The sequence below is a fragment of the Pseudoliparis swirei genome, chromosome 2 (genome assembly GCF_029220125.1).
Source record: "Pseudoliparis swirei isolate HS2019 ecotype Mariana Trench chromosome 2, NWPU_hadal_v1, whole genome shotgun sequence".
In the NCBI taxonomy this organism is placed as follows: Eukaryota; Metazoa; Chordata; class Actinopteri; order Perciformes; family Liparidae; genus Pseudoliparis; species Pseudoliparis swirei.
Genome location: NC_079389.1, coordinates 5428595 through 5450645, shown reverse-complemented (window position 1 = coordinate 5450645; position 22051 = coordinate 5428595). Strand labels below are relative to the sequence as shown.

General features: G+C 41.3%; 1 protein-coding gene across 7 annotated transcripts in view; it reads right to left on the bottom strand.

Annotated features, from left to right (window-relative positions):
- Nucleotides 1-264: 264 nt before the first annotated feature.
- Nucleotides 265-22051, bottom strand: part of LOC130199349 (target of Nesh-SH3) — a 34157-nt gene continuing 12370 nt past the window's right edge. For 2 of the 7 annotated variants that reach the window (XM_056422769.1, XM_056422796.1), the window contains exons 5-23: nucleotides 21158-21348; nucleotides 20439-20482; nucleotides 19354-19402; nucleotides 18732-18797; nucleotides 18457-18534; nucleotides 14810-16645; nucleotides 14263-14352; nucleotides 13679-13867; nucleotides 12918-12983; nucleotides 9617-9688; nucleotides 8322-8447; nucleotides 8049-8138; nucleotides 7734-7943; nucleotides 6860-6965; nucleotides 5183-5262; nucleotides 5048-5077; nucleotides 4810-4968; nucleotides 1819-1941; nucleotides 265-1307 (exon numbers count right to left, since the gene is read on the bottom strand). In XM_056422769.1, coding sequence (XP_056278744.1) covers nucleotides 1192-1307; nucleotides 1819-1941; nucleotides 4810-4968; nucleotides 5048-5077; nucleotides 5183-5262; nucleotides 6860-6965; nucleotides 7734-7943; nucleotides 8049-8138; nucleotides 8322-8447; nucleotides 9617-9688; nucleotides 12918-12983; nucleotides 13679-13867; nucleotides 14263-14352; nucleotides 14810-16645; nucleotides 18457-18534; nucleotides 18732-18797; nucleotides 19354-19402; nucleotides 20439-20482; nucleotides 21158-21348 — 3721 coding nt within the window. In that variant the 3' untranslated portion in view covers nucleotides 265-1191. The remainder of the gene's footprint in view (nucleotides 1308-1818; nucleotides 1942-4809; nucleotides 4969-5047; nucleotides 5078-5182; nucleotides 5263-6859; nucleotides 6966-7733; nucleotides 7944-8048; nucleotides 8139-8321; nucleotides 8448-9616; nucleotides 9689-12917; nucleotides 12984-13678; nucleotides 13868-14262; nucleotides 14353-14809; nucleotides 16646-18456; nucleotides 18535-18731; nucleotides 18798-19353; nucleotides 19403-20438; nucleotides 20483-21157; nucleotides 21349-22051) is intronic. The other 5 variants (XM_056422778.1, XM_056422788.1, XM_056422805.1 and 2 more) reach the window with 5 other exon arrangements.

The window sequence follows — 22051 nt, the reverse complement described above, 5'->3', positions numbered from 1 at the left end:
TTGAGGAGACGCTCTCTCACGACTCGGTTTCTGAATCCTGGCTTCTTTTTCTGATCTGGAAAACTTACGCTGCTATTCCTATTTAGTTTTCCAGCCTGTGGAATATATAACTTTTTGTTGAAGTCCTCATGTTAAGCTAAGTTAGCGGGTACCTTCAGAGCCTCTGGAAATACTCCCATCCATCTCTCAGAGCGAGAGAGAGAGATACTTTGAGCTTTCCCAAAATGTCTACATTTAATACAGATGGAAATGAATATCAGTAAATACAAAAACAAGATTTATTGCTGGAAACACGGAGCATCGAAAAAAAACAACTGCAGTCGTGACCGATGTGGAAAAACCTGAACATTTCTCTCAGATGATTGAATTTATGTACACTTTAGTAAATTGAACACAAACATAAACATAGTCATTTCTTACAGTGCGTCTTTCCCACATTGACGCTATACTTTTTTTGGTTGTATTTTAAATTTCTTGGCTGCACGAGCATAAAAAATGCTAATCTTTCCAAAAAAAGACGTCCATTGACTTTTTTTTTTTTTTTTTACAATAAATCAACAATTTGGCAAATCTGTTTTTTTCTCATACCTGAAATATATCAAACTATATGATCCCTGGTATACATAATGCATTCACACCATATACATATATGAACAAAGGTATAATACTCTGCAAACTGCAACTGCTAATAATCCCTTAGGGCCAGCAGAAGGTCAATTATGCATGTCTGTACTTTTGGCACCTTTCTGAATACACATGACAAAATGTGTGTATGCAGGTATCGGGAACTTTACTTTCTTCATCTCAAAAAGCTTCCGGGCACACACAATATTCAATAACGATCCCCTTTGATAAATAATATACAAGTTATTACACTTTGGGAGCCAGCTTCCCAACATTTTCTCTGGAATTACTGTATATTCAACATTGCGGTTCACTCAGACTCCTGCATTCCTTTGGTTGAACGCACTTCTGATAAATAGAGGAATAAGACTAACGTTACAAATGCACTCCATAGAGTTGTTTTTCATGACACGATAGTCCTGTACAGGTTCGTACCTGGGCGAGAAGGCCGAGTTCAAACCTAATCTACGGTGTCCATGATAACTAGAAAGAAAGGCCCCCACCTCCCTCCATCTTCTTCCTCCCCGACCAACAAAGTCCTCCTTCCTGGACACCCCCGTTGGGGTCTTACCACTTTCCAGGTATGGGTGTGCCACACTCGTACCAGCCCACGTACGTGACATGTGAGTTCCCTCCGATCTCTCCGAAGTGGACGGGTTCTTGTCTCAACGCCCTGTAAAATCCTGGTGCATTACAAAGAAAAAACAGTATAAGAGTCTACATCACAGGTGTCACACACAAGGCTCGCCACATCATTGTATGTGGCTTGAAAGACACGTGATCCCCTTTTCTTCAAGTAATTGGAGAAAAATATCATGCGCTTTTATTTTGAAGGTTAAAAATTAAATGGATTTATGTTGTAATATTAAAGAAATGTTCTGCGCTTTTATTTTGGAGGTTTAAAATTAATATTAGAGAAATGTTCTTATGTGCAATATTTGTACACTCAAATAAACAATAATCAAACGCAAAGAGAGTTACTTAACATTATGTCAGGGAGTGGTTTATACATGGTTTCAGGTACACCGGCCCTTTAAGAGGCAGCTGTGATGCTGATGTGGCCCACGGTGAACATGAGTTTCACACCCCTGGTCTACATGATTAAAGACTTGATTTCTTTATGGTTAATAAACAATATATATATATATATATATATATATATATATATATATATATATATATATATATATATACCTGGCCTGCTTGGCAGCTGCTCCGCAGACATCTGGGAGCCGGTCCGTCCGTCCAGGAAGGAGTCCACGAACTGGCAGTGGTCCTCCCCATGGCCCGACTGATCCCCGATGTTGTAGAACCTCCCTGTGGAGAGGAAGAAGGAAGTCGATTCATGGCTGTAGATAAAAATCCAGTCACAGTAAAGTATGCCATGAAAAATGGCATTACAAATATAGTGTAGTTTGAGATAAAAAAAAAGTCAAGAAATGGCATAGTATACAGTATATATTATGTCATTAAAACACCTCGTTGAAAATACCATCGTTTGTTATTTCATAAAACATCATAAAATGTCAATGGTATACTACCTCATAATGCCATGAGTAAAGCATGACATGACACATTTTAGTAGAGAATGCCATAAAATGCCATAAAAAGTAATAGTATAGTATGTCATAAAAAATGTAAAGAAATTGCATTGCATATATATTATGTCATTAAAAAGATCTTATTAAAAATACCATAGTTTGTTATATCATAAAACATTTTAGTAGAGAATGCCATAAAAAGTCATCGTATTGTATGTTATAATTTATTTTAAAGAAATGGCATAGTATATATATATATATATTAGTGCTGTGAAAAATAACGCGTTAACTCAGTTAATTCAATTACAGGTTTAACTAGTTTTTTTTTTAACGCATTTAACGCATGCGCAGAATGAGCTTCCAATCCGTCTGTTGTTGGTCGTCGGGACGGAAAAAAAGTCACTTGCAAAATGAGCTTCCAATACACCACTTCAATCTGAACTCTGTCCGCTCTCATGCAGACGGTCTGTTCATCGGTAATGATCCTTCCGCAGGTTCACCTACGGAAACCTTGTTACGACTTCTACTTCCTGTAGATCAGGGTCTCAACACGTCGATCGCGACCTGCCAGTCGATCGCGGCGTAGTGTCGGTAGATCGCATGACATTAAAGAGATTGGCCCGCCCCTGACATGTTCTCTATAGCACGTCTTTGTTCTTTTATTAAACTAAACGTCTGTTGTTGATCGTATCTCCACAGCAGCATGTCATTTCTGTCTCTTCGCGTTGCGTTAACACTTATCGATCTCCGTCTCGCGCGCCACAGAGCTCCGTGCGCGCGCATCGGGACCGAGCAAAAAAAGTCACTTGTCAATCTGTCCACCTTTAGATTGTATCATGGTGGAGTTAATGGTTGACAAACAAGAGAAAAATGTTCTGTTTAACCCTCCTGTTACTTTTACATTTACTAACGTATTTTACCCTCGGGGTCAATTTGACCCCAGCAATTAAAACCTCCAGAAAATTATTAGAATTAATATTGCTTCCCAAGTTTAAGTGTGAGGTACTTTATGTTTGTTTGTTGACTACCTAAATAGCCCTTTGAATAAATAAAAAAGTTGATATTTCTTATATGTTTGACACAGTGAAAAACAGCCTGGGGTCAAATTGACCCCAAAGAACACCGACATTAAACATTGAATGGGGTCAAATTGACCCGAAAGGTAACAGGAGGGTTAAACATTCTGTTTAGGATGAAGATGTATTAATGTTCCATATGGAAGAAAACTGCTAAATAACTGCTGAGTTGCAGCACCATTGTATAGAAGAATGTATAAATGTATATATCCGTCTTTTGTCATAAATCTCTATGTTCTCACAAAATATACCGAGAATATCGGTAATATGTGATTAATCATGATTAATCCACAAACACCTGTGATTAATCTGATTAAAAATTGTAATCGTTTCACAGCCCTAATATATATACAAAGTGTTTTTATGGCATAATATATATATATATATATTATGTCATAAAAAAACTTTATTAAAAATACCATAGTTTGTTATATCATAAAACATGCCATACATCATAAAATGTCAATAGTGTACTATCTCATAACAATGCCATGAGTAAAGCATGGCATGACATTCTTGTAGAGAAAGCCGTAAAATGTCATAAAAAGTCATAATTTAGTATGTCATTTAAAAAATCTCACTAAAAATACCATAGTTTATATATCATAAAACATCATAACATTTTAATAGTGTACCATCTCATAACAATGCCATGAGTATAGCATGACATGACACATTTTAGTCGAGAATGCCATAAAAAGCCATAGTATAGTATGTCTTAAAAAATGTAAAGAAAAGGCATAATATATATATTATGTCATAAAGAAATCTCATTAAAAATAGCATAGTTTATATTTCATAAAACATCATACAATTTCAATAGTGTACTATCTCATAACAATGCCATGAGAATAGCATTTTAGTAGAAAATGCCATAAAATGCCAAAAAATGTCATAGTAATATGTTATACATTTCTGCAGAAAATGCATAGTATATATATTATTTCATTAAAAAAATCTCACTAAAAATCCCATAGTTTATATTTCATAAAACATCATAAAATGTATTTCGTAAAAAAATGAATAATAATACATGATGCCATAGAATATTCCGTCATAACAAAATGTCATATCTGATGAAAAATGGCGTATCTCATAATCATAAAAATGTCCTAAAAAATGCTTTGTATAATATACCATGAAATACATGTTTATAAAAATTTCATCGTATAGAATGTCATAAAATATGTTATTTAAAAGGAGTATTTAATAATAAATAATAAATAAAAAATAAATAATAATAAATAAAGAAAATAATAATTAATAAATAAATAAAAAATGTCGATATATATTATGTATATTATCATGTTAAAGAAATCATGTTAAAGAAATGCCGAAATAAATGCCATAGTATGGCATCTGAATAAGATGTCATCCCATAAAAATGTCATTAAAAACATAAAAAATAGAATAGCAGATCATCAAAAAGAATTATAAAACATGTCGTAGTTTATTATGCAAATTTAAAACATCCTTCAAATGGTCCAATGGGTCATGTAAAACCATGTTATAGTATATTATGGCGTAAATAATGGTGCTAAAAAGGGAATAGTAGAGTGTGTGGTTACCGTTGAGGGAGTCGCTCAGGTAGATCTTGTATCTCAGGGAGTTGCACAGCTGGATTCCCACGAACTTCCGGTACCAGGTCCGCTTCACGTACTGCTTCCCGTTGCATTCAGAGAAGTCGTCGGATTTGAACGGGAACTGGGTCCAGATGGCGGTTTTGCCTGTGAGGAAAGCCGTTATGTAATCTGAGTTTGAACCGGAGTACGTCGTCGAAGGCTTTGATGCTGCCGGGCGGCTCACCTGTCACGTGTTCGCTCACTCGGGGGTCGGCTACGAACATCGGGAACAAAGTGGCAGTTTGAATAACATCGTTAAAAATGTCCTGAATAAATAAATGAATATCTTGAATGTGATTGTATGGTTTGTGGAACTTGCCCGATTCTGTGCTGAAGGACACGGCGTCGGTGGAGGGCCCGAATCCCAGCTCGTTCCTGGGGGTCACGGTGAATTCATAACTGGAATAAAAGAGAAAGATCCATTAACAAAAGGCAGAAAACAGACTGAGAGGAGATTTTATTCCAGATTCATCCCAAAGCTCCAGAGGAGGAATTATGTGTTCATTCCTTCGTCAGCTAAGAATGGGTCTCACACACACACACACACACGGACGGACGGACACACACACACACACACACACACGGACGGACACACACACACACGGATGGAGGGACACACACAAACACAGACGGACGGACACACACGGACGGACGGACACACACACACACGGAGGGACACACACACACACACAAACACAGATGGACGGACGGACACACACACACGGACGGACACACACACACGGAGGGACGGACACACACACACACACGGAGGAACACACACACACACAAACACAGATGGACGGACGGACACACACACACACACGGACGGACACACACACACACACGGACAGACACACACACACGGACGGAGGGACACACACACACACAAACACAGACGGACGGACGGACACACACACACACATGGACACACACACGGAGGGACACACACAAACACAGACGGACGGACGGACACACACACACACAGTCATACACACAGTCTCACACACACACACACACAGTCTCACACACATACATATACACACACACACACACACACAAACACACACAGACACACACCGAGACACACACAGACACCCCCCCCCCACACACACACACAGTCGCACACTCACACACACACACATACAGACACTCTCACACACACACACAGACACTCACACACAGTCACACACACACAACCACGGACACACACACATGGACACACACAGACACACACTCTCACACACACACACTCACACACTCACACACACGCACACACACACAGCTGATGGTTATTCCATGTGCTGTGTTCAGATGGTGATAGTTTGGCCCGGTTCTGAGCCCCGGAGGGTTCTGGTGAGTTTTGAGACTCCAGATGCTCCAAATGAAAACTCCCTGACCCACAGACGGCTCCGAGCGCTCGGTCGCTTTCTATTAGAAACTAAACACTTTTAAAAGAAGACAACACATCTCACTTGCACATTTACGTAAAAGTCGACGTGCACATGAAGAGCCTCTCTGTGCTCAACATGAAGCTCCGTGACGTCATCAGCAGGCAGTCCGTGGACTTTACTCATAAACTAACACAAATAATGTGTCAAATCAAACCATGTATTCTTGAGCTCACGATGAAATGCATTTATTTCCTCATAAATAATCTTGCGAAGCCGATTATTCTTTAAAAATGTGAATAATTTCTATGTTTTAAATCCATGTTTAGCAGAAGAATGCTTCGCTGTGTGTGTCGGTGTCTTTCTTGACGTGTCATGTCCATGCTGACCGCGGGTATAATATGACACTATTGGCAGCAATATGTATGCATTGAATAAAAAATAACACAGAACCCTCTGAAACCAGCAGTAAAGAAAAACAAACATGGCGGAACCTCGAAGTGGACCACCTTACGGTCACTTCAACGCTAATGATTCCCAAATGACACCTCATCAGAGTCCAGGAAAGACATGTTCGACATGCCCGTGATGACGTGTGGACCACACACCTGCTCTCGGGCTTGAGGTTCTCCACGGCCGTGTGAGTCTGGTTGGTGGTCAGTACCGACACCTCCTCTCCGTTGGGTCCTTTGGTGGTGGACACCACTTCATACTCTGACCACAGGAACACAGATTATACTCTCATCAGCTTGTTACCGGGTGAATCTGACAGTTCTGAAGACACGCAATTAGTTTATTATTAAGTGTGGCTTTTAAGAAAATACAACTTCTTGTGAATGGCAGCGCGACGGAGGGGAGTTGTTACGCAAAACAAAACTTTTTTCGGCAAATATAACAGGGTTCAAACCAGGGGAGACATTTACATATGTATTTAGGTGGCAGTTGTTTCCCCCAATGACTGAAATCCAGGGGCATTTAAAAAAAATTAGGGGCACTTTTTGAAACTTGTGAAACAACATTTAACCTTTGTTCAAAAATAATAAAATAATAAATATAATTATTTAGGTAATAATAAGACTAGTTGGCAGTAGTACGTGTTTAACACAAAACATAAATCAGACAATCATATTCAATTGTATTCTTATTTCTTTGTGGTTATTTATTGTTATTACATTTTTTATACAATTATTCACAATTATAACTTATTTCTTTGTTTTTTTTTATAATTCAAAATAATATTTCTTGATTTTTGTGTGTGCATACCTACAGGCAATACATATAAGACACACACAACAAAGAACACAAATAAAACTCTATTAAATTATCAAGATTATGGAGGCATTTTCTGCCCCTCACCTCGTACTATCAGGGGCAACATTATATTTCTTAGGGGCAGATTTGCCCTTTGCCCTCTTGTGTTGCCGACGCTTGTTGGAACCCTTTCTGTGTATCCCTGTGCGCATCTCCTCGTGTTCTCAGTACCTCTGGTTTCGTTGTCCGACTTCTGCCAGTCCAGAATGACGAAAGACGGGCATCCCTCCACGGTGACCACGGTGAGGTTGGAGGGAGGGTTGCGTGGCGGAGCCGTCACGTTCTGATCGCCCGCCTCCTCGTCGGGGAAGTAACTGAGGGAGGAGGTGATGGAGCACGGCTCGTCTGGCTTCTTATCCGTCTTGTATATCACGTGGGGAGCTGCAGACGGGTAGGAATACAATGAAATAAAACAGACACTCTTAATTTATGATGCTTTTTGACAGCTGATGATTTTCAAAATGTCGGCCAGGATGTCGTCTTTACCAACGAAGCGCTTCTTGCCCATGATGTCGACGTCTGAGGTGGGCAAGGGTCTGAATATGGAGGAGTTTTCATTGATGTCAAAAGGGCTGGCTGACGGGAAAGCAGGAGAGAGGAGGTTTGGGGTTACACACCTGCAAGCTGCATCGCCAACATCTCTTGATTTACATCGCACAAATATATCGACTAAAAGTCAGAAAGCTTTCTCCATCATGGAGGTATACTCAATTCAACATGTGTCACATGGGGTTGCTCTCGTGGTCGTGTTGCTCGTACTGTTTACTGCCGGGGCCGAGGTGGTCGTGTGCTGCGGTCTGCGCTCTTGCTTGGGCTTGACTGTAACCAGAGGGAATGTCTTCAAGATGGACTCCTTGTCCCCCTTTTTCAGGTCCATGGGTTTGTCTGAGGACAGAGTAGGAGGAGGAGGAGGAGGAGGAGAAGAGATCAGTTCTGGCCATCCTCAGTGAGCAATTCAGTGGCGTTTTCCTGGCTGCTCGAAAGATCAGAGATTGCTTGTTGAGTCACATCTCTTGTGCTCTTTTAAAAGGGGAGAAAGGTCACCCAGAATATGTCTGCTGGGACTCCGGGTGCCCAGATGCTCACAATCATGAACACACACTGAGCTGTTGAGCTGCGTTCAGATGAATGCTGTTTTGATGATTAATAAACACACTAACGCTCTAAATCCTTTTCATTGCAAACTGATTCAGGGTTTTTATTTTGTGTTTCAAACGATGGCCGAAGAGTTAATAAGCCCGAGTGGTTCTCAAACCAAGAGCACACGTGGCCAATAAAGCTGATTCGGAAGGGCGTAGAGGCATTGCAGCCTAAATGGGATTCACGTGGGATTAATAAACAAACAAAAGTGCTTTCCGACTCGTATAAAGATGTAGTAAAAAACTACAAAACACGGACACATTCAACATGGGCAGTTTTTTAGAAATGGAAATAAAGTGCGCTCCTTGAGCAATAAGTGGCCAAACAAGGCAAGAAAATGCCCCCTAGAACGGTATATATTGTTTAATCGATGCAAAGAAATAGTGTAAAAACTTCTTCTTTTTTCGTAAAGAGCTATTTATTGGCTGGGTACGCTGACTTCCTGGAGTCTCCACTTTCGTTACCTTTGGACAGAACCGAGCGAGCCGCTTCCTCTAGGTGCTAAATTTAGTGAAGCCTATCTGGCCGTGACATGGTGTCGCTCTCAGAAGGAAATCTAAATAACATTTTTTCTCAAGGTGTTGAATTATTATTCCTATAACTAAAAACTTTTTGCTGGTTTAACTCCAACGTGGTAGATGGTTAAGGGAAGCGTTCAGTATTCCTGCATCGAAAGGAGGGGACGAAGGAACAGTTTGAGAACCTCTGGCTAAAGAAGTAGCTTAAGGCAAGCATGTGTATAACTAGAAAGAGCATTAGGGGGGGACATAGAGAGAGCATGGGGGTGGGGGTGAGACATAGAGAGAGCATGGGGGTGGTGGAGTCCTTCCTTCCCTCCTAATTACAGTATCCAGGACACGGTGCAGCAGTGGTCAGTGGTCAGTGGTCAGTGCAGCCATCCCTGGTGCACTCACCATGGTCACTGGGCTTCCCCACGAGGTTGGGTCTCTTGTGGGCAGGAATAGGGGGACGCAGGACTGCCGGGACTTGTGGGAAAAAACAAGAGTCCATTTCAGATTAAGAATCACATTGATACAGAACAGGTGGTCGGAACTGAAGAAGAGATACAAGAAAAGAAAACACTGGAAACAAGTGTTATTGGTTAATTTGCAATAATGATGAAAGCACGTGAAGTTTACAGGCTACAAGAAACAATCAAGCACATTCAAGACGAGGGGATTGCATGTGGAGTCGTGAAAAGTCACTTTGTGAAGCGCTGCCACAGAGCAGAGCCACGGCTCTTTGACTAATGAAAACCATGTCAGTGTTGGGAAACCTTGCAACTATGAACCCATGCTTTAACCACTCACCACAAATCCCCACAAGAATGGCTTTTAAAGTCCTGACTGAATCCAATAACTAGAAAGTGAGATTGCAGATCCAACCATTTGTGTATGATTATGCCTTATAAATAATGTTGGATCTGATGCTGTTTGACCACCGTGGAGAAAACAATCCAATAAAGCCAAGCTCTCAGATGGAGACTAGCAGGTCAGTTAAACTGAGCTCTACACTGTATTATTGAGAAAGTGTGTAACGTTGTTAAACAAGCCTAGCGTCCTGAATATGTTTGTGATATCTTAGGGTGCTATCCAAGGAGGTTAGGGTTTGAAAGCACCCTCAGCGGTGGTGGTTAAACTCGCTTTTTTTACCAGTTGGGATTCATTTCCACTCCCTTCACCATTTCTCTCGTCCTTATCTGAGAGATTCTTTCATGACAACCCTGTCAAGAAGAATCTGTAATTGTCCAATTTCTTGAGGCCAAACATTTGTCTTGGATTTGTTTCCTCCCACGCAGCTGACCTAAATCAGCATGAATCAGTGATCTCTGTCATCCACTCCCAAGAGAAAAGGAGTTGAGGCTATCAAGACAAAACTCAAACAACATCTGCCAGCGAGTCTCACGGATAAGTTCTGAGAATACAGTCAAGGTGGGCCTCTTGGTACCACGTGGTGTAACTGACAGAAAACGACAAACATGTGCTCCTAAGGAAAGACGCACACGACGGTGATGAAGTCATGTAAATGCCAGTGTCGAGGTAGACGGGGGTTACGCGTAGTGAAGGACGGCCGGTTCAGAAGAGCAAAGTCATGTTTAATTGGACAGGAAATGAGCACATGATGTATAATGTGAAGAGACGTGTGTGCATGGGTACCCCAGCTGTTACATCACAGGTTTGATTGACAGTTTTGACTGTAAAAAGAGTTTGTCAGGAGTAGTTGAACTAACGTACATTTTTAAATGAGTCTCAATCAGATTTCTGCTTTCGTGAAGTCAATGTACTTTTGTATTTTATACATTTCTTTGTCTATTTTTTTTACATTTTCATAAGAAGGTTCAGATTTCAGCCTATAATTTCTTTCAGACAACTTAAAATTGTAATGTGGGGGAAAGGTCTTTTTATTGGATTGAACTAACTCAAGTTTCACACTACGGTTCCTACAAAAATAATTACCTTTCCAGAAACTGTATTATTGGGTTGTAAAGGAGCAGTATTTTACTTTCGGATCAAGCAAATAATTGAGTTGGAAAAACTGGAAACTTAGAAGTTAAGTTCCCATCATTTTACCATTGATTTGAAAATAAAATCTTATTTTAACATACATCCAACTAAAAGTAATTGTTTTAATCCAACTTGTTTACTTAATTTGAGAAAGCTTAATTAATTTGTGTGTTACCAATTGAAGTAATTCAATTAAGTTCGTCCAAGTGTTTTCTTTTTACAGTGCACCTTTTCAGGCAGGCCTATGCCTAACTTGTTCCCCCTCTTTGTTGCTCTGCTGCAGACTGTTCTGCTTTTTTAATTGTGTCCATCCTTGAACTGTTTTTAATGTGATGTACGGCGACCTTGAGTGCCTTGAAAGGCGCCTTATAAAATAAATGTATTATTATTATTATTATTAATGTCAAATATAGTGAAAAATGCACCAAGAAGTTAAATTGCAATTTGGCACCTTACATGGTCGTCTGCCATCGGTGTATGAATGAAGACATAGATAGGTGAGATACAGCGGGTGTGTGTGTGTTTGGTTTGCTGTCGCACAATAAACCTCTCAAACAGCAGACCGGGTCTCTACCCTTCCGAAGGCCTCAGATTCAGGTCTGTGATGTAAAACAGCAGCGGTGGTGCAAGCGCTGGCTTCTGTCAAATAACTTCATCTTTAGGGCGAGAATGTGAAAATAGATGCAATCAAAACACAGAGACTAACATTCAGTCCTAGAAATATATTCCCACTGTAATGCATACCTGTGTCTCACACCACTGGGATTTGTTGCTTTTGCAGCGCATACTAAGATTTCATTGATGGGATTTATGGATGGACACCTGCAGTCCACCAGAAGCAGATTTTTGAAACAATTTCAAGTTGAAATGCCAATGTAAAACTGAGCTCAATAAAACTGTCAAGGATATGCTCTAATTCACGGCAAAAGCAAACTCTGCACCACCTAATGTATACAGTGCAAAGTTGCAGAGTGCTGTGTAGTATGACAAGTCATAATGATACTATTTTGAGTAGATTACAACTTTTCTTTAGAAAGGTAGAAACAGTAATAAGGAGCATTGTGCTTGGATGTGTGTGCAGGTTGCCAGGCAGATACACATAGTTTCTGTAGAGTTGCTTCCAGAGAGCCATGTGACTCCTTGAAGACCTCTGAAACTGTCAGTTTCCAGAAATAACACACACCAGCTGTGACATTGGACTGAAGCGCAACCTCTCTTCACAACTCCGAACAAGGAGTGAGTGTCATACATGTGGCCCCGGACTTGGTTTACATTACTTCAGATTGATTCAATAATTCTAATGAACTGAGCCTTGCCTGGCCGAATGGAAAGAATGTGATAAACTCCCCCAAAAAAAGGACAAATCACATTCACCTTTCACAAGAAGCAGGCCGAAGCTATTAAAAAAATAATTCAAACTAGTTCCTGATTACAGGTCCATATGTGCAATAAACTAAACAATATGGAGAGGACATGTATCGGCTAAAATTAGAACAATGGGTTCAGTCTCAGTCGAGTATACGCTATTGGCACAATTGCAGAACACAGATCATGACCAGCCACAACGTGTCACACTGACAGACAAGTTGACAATCACAAAGCACGATAAGGTCAAAAGCACAGATCAGTGGGACTGTGAGGAGGTATAACTGTGTATCGCAGGTAGGGGAATGAGCAACGCTGAAAGGTAGTTATCTTGGTTTGTCTTTACCCGGTTTCCCTCTCGACCACATCCCAGGTTTAGGTAGAGCGTTCCCCTTATGATGTGCCCCGTCGGCTGTTGGAGGGAGAAAAAGGTCCATTAGAAATGTATTTGTGTGTCACTGTGACAAACAAATACCAAATGAGAAGAACGTCAGACAGGATGGATGCTTTTTTTCTCTTTCTTCTTACCATCCTTTTTCTTACTCACTCAAAAAACAGTTCGAGACTTGTTTACGTCTTCAACTTGGTTTTACAGATGTTCTGGATATTCAAATTGGATCGCCATGAATGCGAAAGCTGTAATTCGGTCCTTTGAGAGTTCACGTGCGGTTGTGTGTAGGTAGAGATACGGTGACAGAAAGAAAAGAGAGACTATGGTAGCTGTACTGTCTGGCATGGGTAGTGTAACATGTGATGTGTTCTGGCTCGTGCTGTGGCCAGACGTTCCACCCGGCCAGCATACGGGACCGTAAATTATAGAAACGATCTTGACCCGAGAGATGTCCCTGCTGCTTGTGGTAAAACGGTGAAATACTCACGAGCAACATATGGCAGAGCGTGGAGAGAAGAGGTAAAGAAGATCGAGCGGGAGATGGACAAAGGTACACACATCCAAATGGCTATTGTGTGCATTCAAACACAGATCATATGCCAAATCAAGAGCCAGTAGTTTTGTTTGCCTCTTTTTGCAGATGAGAGCCTCGGAGAGGGTAACCGGAGGTAGCTATTTGGGATAAAACAATAAAAGGAAGATAAGTGCTCCATTACCCTCAGGTGTGCTGGATCTGTGAGAGGATGTGAATGTCTTGGATGGAGGAAATGGTCTGCCACTATTACGAGGGGAAGGAGGAGGAACCCGGGTGCGGGACTGCGTGGAGTTTCGTCCCGCTAGAAGTACTGATGAGCTAACGGGAGAACGAGGAACTTCAGCAACGGATTTCCTGATGACCCCAGTACCTAGATGAGCAGAAAGGTAATTTTGGGGGGTTAGAGATGATCCACTTCTGACAGCGTGAGCGCTTTACCTAGATGGAATAAATGATAGAGCACATCGAGGAAAACAAGGTAGAACAGTGGACAATGACTGGAATGACAGAGAGGCATACATGAGCTTGAGAGATGAGCTCGTTGTGGGTTTGAATGGGCCAGGCGTGAGGTGAGTGTGCTCAGCTGAAAATAGAGGTAAACATGGAGGCAGGGGCAATGATGGGGTGGAGTGGGTTGTGTATGGTGGTAGGATGGAGATGGAGATGGGGAAGCAGTGACATCATCCAATGGTTTGAAGTACAACTGAAAAGCACTGGGTTCCATGTGACTTGATGAAAGCAGAGATGGTTACGGGACAAACTTGCCATTGTGTTTACCCTTATTGTAACTACCAGCCTTCTTTGTAGCCAGGGCGGGTCTTGGCAGAGGTTTGCCCTCTCTTGGTGAACTAGGAGCTGCATGAAAGAAAACTCACTATTTATCTAACATAACAGAAATGTATTCTTTACTTTTAAAGGGGGCATAATAGAGATGATGGAACACCAGGTTATTGTATTTAAATAAAAGCAGCTGTTGTCATCATGATATCTACGAAGAGTAAACGCTTTCATGTCGTCAGACAACTCTCAACTTTAGACTAGAGGAACCAATTAGATCTTACGTCTATGGACTTTAACTGTGTCTTACCAATTAAGAACATTGTACCACTGTTTGCAGTTTATAAAAACAAAATCTACCTCAAAGATACATTTTAGCAACTAAAATCAAGATAACATATCTGGTTTTGACCACTTCTCCTCAACAAATAAACAACAGAAATTCAAATCCATATGCCCCTTTTAAAATAAAATTTAGATACACTCTTAATACTTCATTGTGTGGATTGCTGATTGCAAAAAGAAGGGTTTTTACCCGGAGAAACTGCCTGCCTTGGGGTGACCTTGGTGGGATCAGAGTCGGTCCTGGACTGAGATTGAAGCCCAGGTTGAGGTTGTGGCCTGGGTAGAGGTTCAAGTGGGGATTGAGTCTGGGCATTTGGTGAAGGTTGTGGTTGGGGAATGGGTTGATTATGAGATACAGGTTGAGCCTTTTTCTTTGTTGGAGGTTGTGTTTTGGGCCGCGGCTTAATCTTTGGGTTGGGTTTTTGTTGGTCCTTTTTTGGGGGCTTTTCAAGAGGCTTTGGCTGCTTTTTTGGTCGAAGCTTTGTTTTGAACTTAAGTTGGCTCTTTGATTGAGAATGAGTTTTAGCCTTGGGTTTGCTCTTTTGTTGAGGCTTTTTTTTGTGCTTGGGTTGAGAAAGACTGTTCTTTGGTTTAGCTGCTGGTTTGTCCTTAGACTGCTGCTTGGAGGTTAGTTGAGGCTCTAGGTTGGTTTTTAATGGAAGTTGTGGCTTGGTCTTTTGTTGCGTTTGTGGCTGAGGTGTAGTTCTAAATTGTGGTTGAGTTAGGGGCTGGATTTTTATCTTTGGTAGTTCTTGTTTGGTCTTAGTTATGTGAAGAAGGGTTGGTTGATGTATTTGTGGATGTTCCAGAGGTGTCGGCTGGGTTGTGGTTTGAGGCTGTGATTGGGAATGTGTCTTTGGCCGAGATTGAGATTGAGGTTGGGTCTGGAGTATGGGCTGAGATGTTGGTTGGAATTGTGGTTGGGTCTGGGGTATGGGCTTTGACGTGGGTTGAGGCTTTGATTGCAGTTGGATCTGGGGTATGGGCTGGTATGTTGGGTGAGGTTTTGTTTGAGATTGGGTCTGGAGTATGGGCTGAGATGTTGCTTGGTGTTGACTGTGGAGTATGGTCTGGGATGTTGCTTGGGGTTGTGGATGGGTTTGGGTTAGAGGCTTTGATGTGTGTTGGGGTTGCAGTTGGGTCTGGAGTATGGTTTGGGATGTGGCTTGTGGTTGGGTCTGGGGTATGGGCTGGTATGCTGGGTGAGGTTTTGGTTGGGATTGATTCTGGAGTATGGTCTGATATGTTGCTTTGGGTTGTGGTTGGGGTATGGGCTTTGATGTGGGTTTGGGTTGTGGTTGAGTCTGGAGTATGGTCTTGGGTGTTGCTTGCGGTTGGGTCTGGGGTATGGGCTGGTATGTTGGGTGAGCTTTTGGTTGGGGTTGAGTCTGGAGTATGGTATGGGATGTTGCTTGGGGTTGTGGATTGGTTTGGGTCTGGGGTATGGGCTGGTATGTTGGGTGAGGTTTCGGTTGGGGTTGAGTCTGGAGTATGGTCTGATATGTTGCTTTGGGTTGTGGTTGGGTTTGGGGTATGGGCTTTGATGTGGGTTTGGGTAGTGGTTGAGTCTGGAGTATGGTCTTGGATGTTGCTTGCGGTTGGGTCTGGGGTATGGGCTGGTATGTTGGGTGAGCTTTTGGTTGGGGTTGAGTCTGGAGTATGGTCTGGGATGTTGCTTGCGGTTGCGGTTGAGTCTGGGGTATGGCCTGGTATGTTGGGTGAGCTTTTGGTTGGGGTTGAGTCTGGGGTATGGTCTGGGATGTTGCTTGGGATTGTGGATGGGTTTGAGGTATGGGCTTTGATGTAAGTTGAGGTAGTGGTTGGGTCCGATGGAGAGGTGTAGGTTTAGGTTTTGGTTGAGGCTTTTGTTGTGGTTGACGAAGATGCCCTCCATGTTCCTTTACATTTTTCTGAGTAACTGGCACAGACGTAATGGTGGCTGTTATGTGTAGTGGAAGATGGGACTTGGAAGCTAACGTGACCTCCATGAAAGGAGGCATCACAGATGTGGAGAGGTCTCCTCCTCCTGGGTTGTATAAGAGAGAAGATATAGCAATGAAGCTACCATACCGTATTTGAACATATACATTTTAAACATAATATTCTTGAGGAAAGGTTATTTTACTGAGTGCCAACAGCTACTGGCCTGAGAGATCACAGAGCTAAAGCAAATGTTACATGATCTAGCAAATGTCTACCGAGATCATGTCTGATATGAGTGGATCCAATTTAAAAGGCAGACAGGCCATATGGAGGTATTTGAAATGTAACAACCATGTTACTACGAACAGACCAAGCTACCAGGGCTAGGAAGCCTATGAGTGACGGCCATCCAAATCCATTGGCTGTGCCTCCAAGAGCCTCTGACAGATGAGGGTTTAATAATTGCTGACTGGTTGCTTGCTGTCGGATTTTGATGGGAAGTTAGAAAATAGAGAGAGAGAGAGACATAGAGAGAGAGAGAGAGAGAGAGAGAGAGAAACCAATAGATAACATGACATGTGCAACCTTTAGTTCCTAATCTCAACTGGGTGGCCATTAAATGTTTAAAATAATTCTGTTTTTGGGTGTTGTAGGTTAATTCAGTGGAATAAGACAACCAACCAAACACAGGTAACATTGGCCTCATTTCTTTTTATTTGAATTTGCTCCTGTATATAAAAAATAAATGGAAAATATGTCTGTGTCTCAACAGGGACTAGATCTTCCAAATCAGAAGATGAATAACTGACGGGTTGATTGAGGGATAATGAGGGCTACAGATTATTATCTAGATTTGGAATTGAACAAGTCTAACTAGTTGTGTGATGCCTCCAGGATGGATGTTGGATGGATCAAAGCCCAAAATTGTAACATAGCATTTTTATGACAAACCTTGAAGAACAATTTAGTCAGAATAAGGTTACCTGCAAATATAAGATAACGGCTAGAGAAAGAAATACGGAAGGACAGGGTAACACAAGAGAAGTAGATGATGAAAACTAGACTCGGGACCCTGCTGGAGAGAGAGAGGAATGTCTGGTGCATGCAGTCATGCAGACTTGACATCCCCTGAGCTGCATTTAAAGCGAAAGCCTCAAGTTTGTAATCAGCAAAAATGGTGATGAGTAATCAAACTGTTACTACTGTCCAACATTAGCATGTATAGTATTATGAACTGATGCACGGTTGCGTAGGTAAATATGGATTTACGAATGCCAAAGAAGAGAAATGACTGATTTTAAATAAATTTGACTGAGCGCCACCAACACCAAGTCGCCAGACTGAAAATACATTTCATAAATAAGGTTTCACGCAATAAACGCACGGCTGCCCAAATTTCTGCTTTCTTATATTCGTTATCTTACAACGTAACGTTCAGGAGCGGTCACTCTGTTACTCGCTTGACACGTCGCTCGTACTTCGTCACTTTAACAAATGCAAAAACTCCAACATTCTATAGGTCCATTGTTTAAAGTAATGTAAATACAATTCCTGGCGAATGGGTTGGCGCCCTACAGGGTTCTTAGATCAAGTTTGGTCATTTATATATATATAGCAAATCAATGTTACTTTAAAAACAACTTTCCATTCCCAACAGAATCCAAGAAATCTTTAAGAGTTTCTGCAAGCTTTTGTTGCTTTGCTTAGACATCATGCAGCCAAGGCCGAGGCCGTTGGTTTCCACAGGGAGGATATAGCCGCTGTCCTCAATCAGAGCATGCTATTCTTAATCATGCATATAATTACAAAGCATTGACAGCCTCTCCAATTACAGTCTGCCAAGTCTATGACTGCACACAGCCTGAATGAGAGCCACAAAGCTTTTTTCAAAGTGAACTACAGTTAACTGTTTACCGATTGGCTGTTTGATGGCCACAGGCAGTGTGGGTCCAGGGGTCGACAGAGATTCCTGTGTAGTGGTTGTGGTGGGAGCTGAGAAATATAGTGTACGTTAGTAGACCTGGGAGAAAAAAAGTGAATCATGTATGTCCTGCAGAATGTAGAAACAAAACAAAAAACCTTGTCTAAGTGCAGGATAGTGAGGAAGAAGACAGGTAGAAAGGTCAGACACAAGGTCAAGAGTGTTTTTCTGACCTCTGAACTCAGCTTTAAGTCAGAAAAGTAATTACCAAGAGTTGTCTTTGGGGCTATTTTCCGCGAAATAGGTAGCCTGCCCTGGGTCCTGTTATGGAGAACTGACATGGGAGAAAATATTTAGGACAAGGTGTCACACATAAGATGTCCGCATAATCCTGGAAAAAAAAGAGTTGCGTAAAGGGTCAGTTGATGATGATCGCAAACAAATCTTATTTCAAATTACACACAATACTGTGGGTTATTGTTAAATACACTATATTTATTTGAGGAGGCTGAAGAAAGCAATTTTTTTACATAATTTGTGGTCAACTGTGTTATATTTATTGGTCTTGTTTTGTTTTTTGTGATAAACCCATCACCACGGAAACACCGTTGGTGTGGCGTTTGCGACAAACCGGCAAGATGAAAATTGTGAATTGTAAAAAAAGAAGTTAATATAGTGAGTTCCTGTCTGAAGGAAACGATGAATCAAAGGTTCTCGTTAAAATTCTTCCAGTGCTGAGTCTTAAAGCAGAGGTGTCACCGAGAATGACTTATAATAAATATTTCTGAGCGGGCAATAAATCTAAGTTTTTTATAAACATTCTGCTGCTGTAAAAAAAAAAAACAGGTTCAGCGGGTCTGACCAGAAGCGGCGAGTCTCGATTGGCTTACCGTGGCGTGGAGAAAACGGGAAGGATTGTTGAATCGGCGTTAAAGGTTTCTGAAGGGGCGAAAGACAGAAAGACTCGGGTTAGAATCGGTCGTCCGTCTCTGTGACGAAGTGTTGGCCTTTACCTCGATTCCTGTGTTTCAATGAGTCTTCGTGTTCAAATGAGTAAAGTCTCGACTTGTTATTTCTAGTTTCCCTCTGGCAGGGCGAGTGTCGTCGCTGATTCTCAACAGCTGCGATGCACCGGGAGCATTGGCACATCAGCCCTCCTCGGTCAGTGCCACCTTTCTCATCTCAACTCATTCCCACATTTGTTTCATTCCTCTTCTATATCTCGTCTTCTTGTCTCCTTTTTTTCGTTTTTATTTCTCTCCAGAAGTTTTGCTAGTTACAGACGGCTCCTCTTGGCGTGGCCGGACTTGGCTGCACTGGTGCTGTTTCCATTCAATAGTTGGATGGAAAACCGATGAGGCAAACGACCCTGAGAATAGTATAAAAGCTCGCAGAAGTGCACAACATGGACTCTGAAGCAGATTTCCAGTTCCAGATGAACCGCCCTGTTCCCAACTATATTCATTTTGAGGAGCGTGGGTATACCTGGGAAGTCTTATTAGCTTATTCTCACACTAATTTCACTTAACATGTGTATACAATACAACTCTGATGTAATACCATCTACAACTGGGGTGTCAAACTCATTTCCCCCGTGGGCCACATCTGCTTCATGGCTGCCTCTTAAAGGGCCAGTACTGAAACATAAACGTATCATTTACTCCCTTTGCATTTGATTATTGTTTATTTGAGTGGAGAAATATTGTACATGAGAACATTTCTCTCATATTATAACATACATCCATTTAATTTGAAACCTTCAAAATAAAAGCACAGGATAGTTTTCTTGAATTTCTTTAAGAAAAGGTGATCGCATGTCTTTCAAGCCGTCACGGGCCACATACATTGATGTGGTGGGCTGAATTCGGACCACGGGCCTTGTGTTTGACACCTGTGATCGACAACATACAGCTTCATATGAGTTATAAGGCGTTGGCTAAACTTAGAAAAGGAATTGATTATGTCCGATACATACCACAGGGTGAACCGGAGGCTTAAAGATTTTCCTGACGGTCTTCTCTAGAAATATGACACAAGATAACAATCAGTAAAGACCCAACTAAAAGGAAATAAAGAAACTAAACTAAACCACATTCCACAACAAAATACTTAGCTCAGGATGCATTTTCATCTCAGTGGAGTTTCGATTCAGACTGGTTAGCATCACCTGTTGCTAAATTAGCACACAGGCTGTTACCTAAATGAGTGATCGCACAGATTTATACAGGAAAATAATAACCATGCAGAAGCTTTTAGAAAGTCAAACTAGAAGGATTAGAAATAAATGAAGCAACGTGTCTCAGGAGTTAAAGTTTTCCACAGAGAACCAGATCTTTGTGATTGGACTGATCATTTTTCATTTTAAATAAGACTTAAATAAGATTACTTTGTCCCACAGTAATTATCAATCTTTCATTCAGCTGGTATGATGATTAAATACCAAATAAAAAAAACCTCCATGACTATTTAAAAACTGTGAAAATATCCCCACTTGTTTCGAAGGCCAGGTCTTAAGTATACTTTCTTATGCGCAGCTACCTATTTACACATAAATGTCATCGTGACATGACTAACGCTGCATGGATTTTTGTTGATTCACGTTCAAAGATACATGCTTGTTGTCTATTTGCCACACAGCTGCGGTCCTGTGGGAGTGAGAGGGCCGATATCCTGTCCAGCTGACATCAAACATACCCTCTATGCCCCCTGAGCTGATGTTGTGAATGACCGGCTTGCTCCACACCCCCGTGCCGTCCTTAGAGTTGGGCTGAACACCGAACTCGTAGACCGCGTTGGGCCTCAGGTTGTCGATGACCGTATCGCTCGTTGGGCAGGTTTGGTAGTTCCACTTCCTGCTCCTCTCGCGGTAACGCACCGTGTAGTGTCTGAGCCGAACGGGAACACAAAGATACATCAGTAAATCATGTATTCCAAGAAACTTAAGACAGTTCAACAATATACATACAATTGTAACATAATATAATACAATCCCTTGTATAATATTTGGAGATGTATGAGGGGGGTGGGGGTGGGCGTCGCCAACAATGGGAGGAGGGTAAATTAATGTTTGTGTGTGTGTGTGTATGTATTTGGATATGCAGGTATGTGCATATATACAGTATGTCATTATGTGTGCAGGTTTTTGCAAGTCTACCCATATTTATATGCACTATATATTCTTTATTTTCTTTTTTCTTTATTAATTAATTAATTAACTAATGTTTTTCTTTCTTTCTTTCTTTCTTTATATATTTCTTTCTTTATTTCTTTATTAATGTTTTTTGTTTGAGTACTTTTGTATTCGTAGAATGTGTACATCTTTTCCTTTGCATGTGCATATCTCGAAAACCATCACACACAAAAAAGAAACTTAAGACATTCGGAGGAAATTATATCTAGATGGACAACTGTCACAGCCGAACTGTCACAAGTGCATTAAGATACCATGAAATCGAATTGTCTTGTTAGGTATTCCAACAATGCTGCTAATGGTCTAATAACTGCATGGATTTGATCTTAGTTTAGGACATTTAATAGTTTAACGCTGCACATCGCTGCATGAACAGCACAGTCAGGACTCAATGCTTT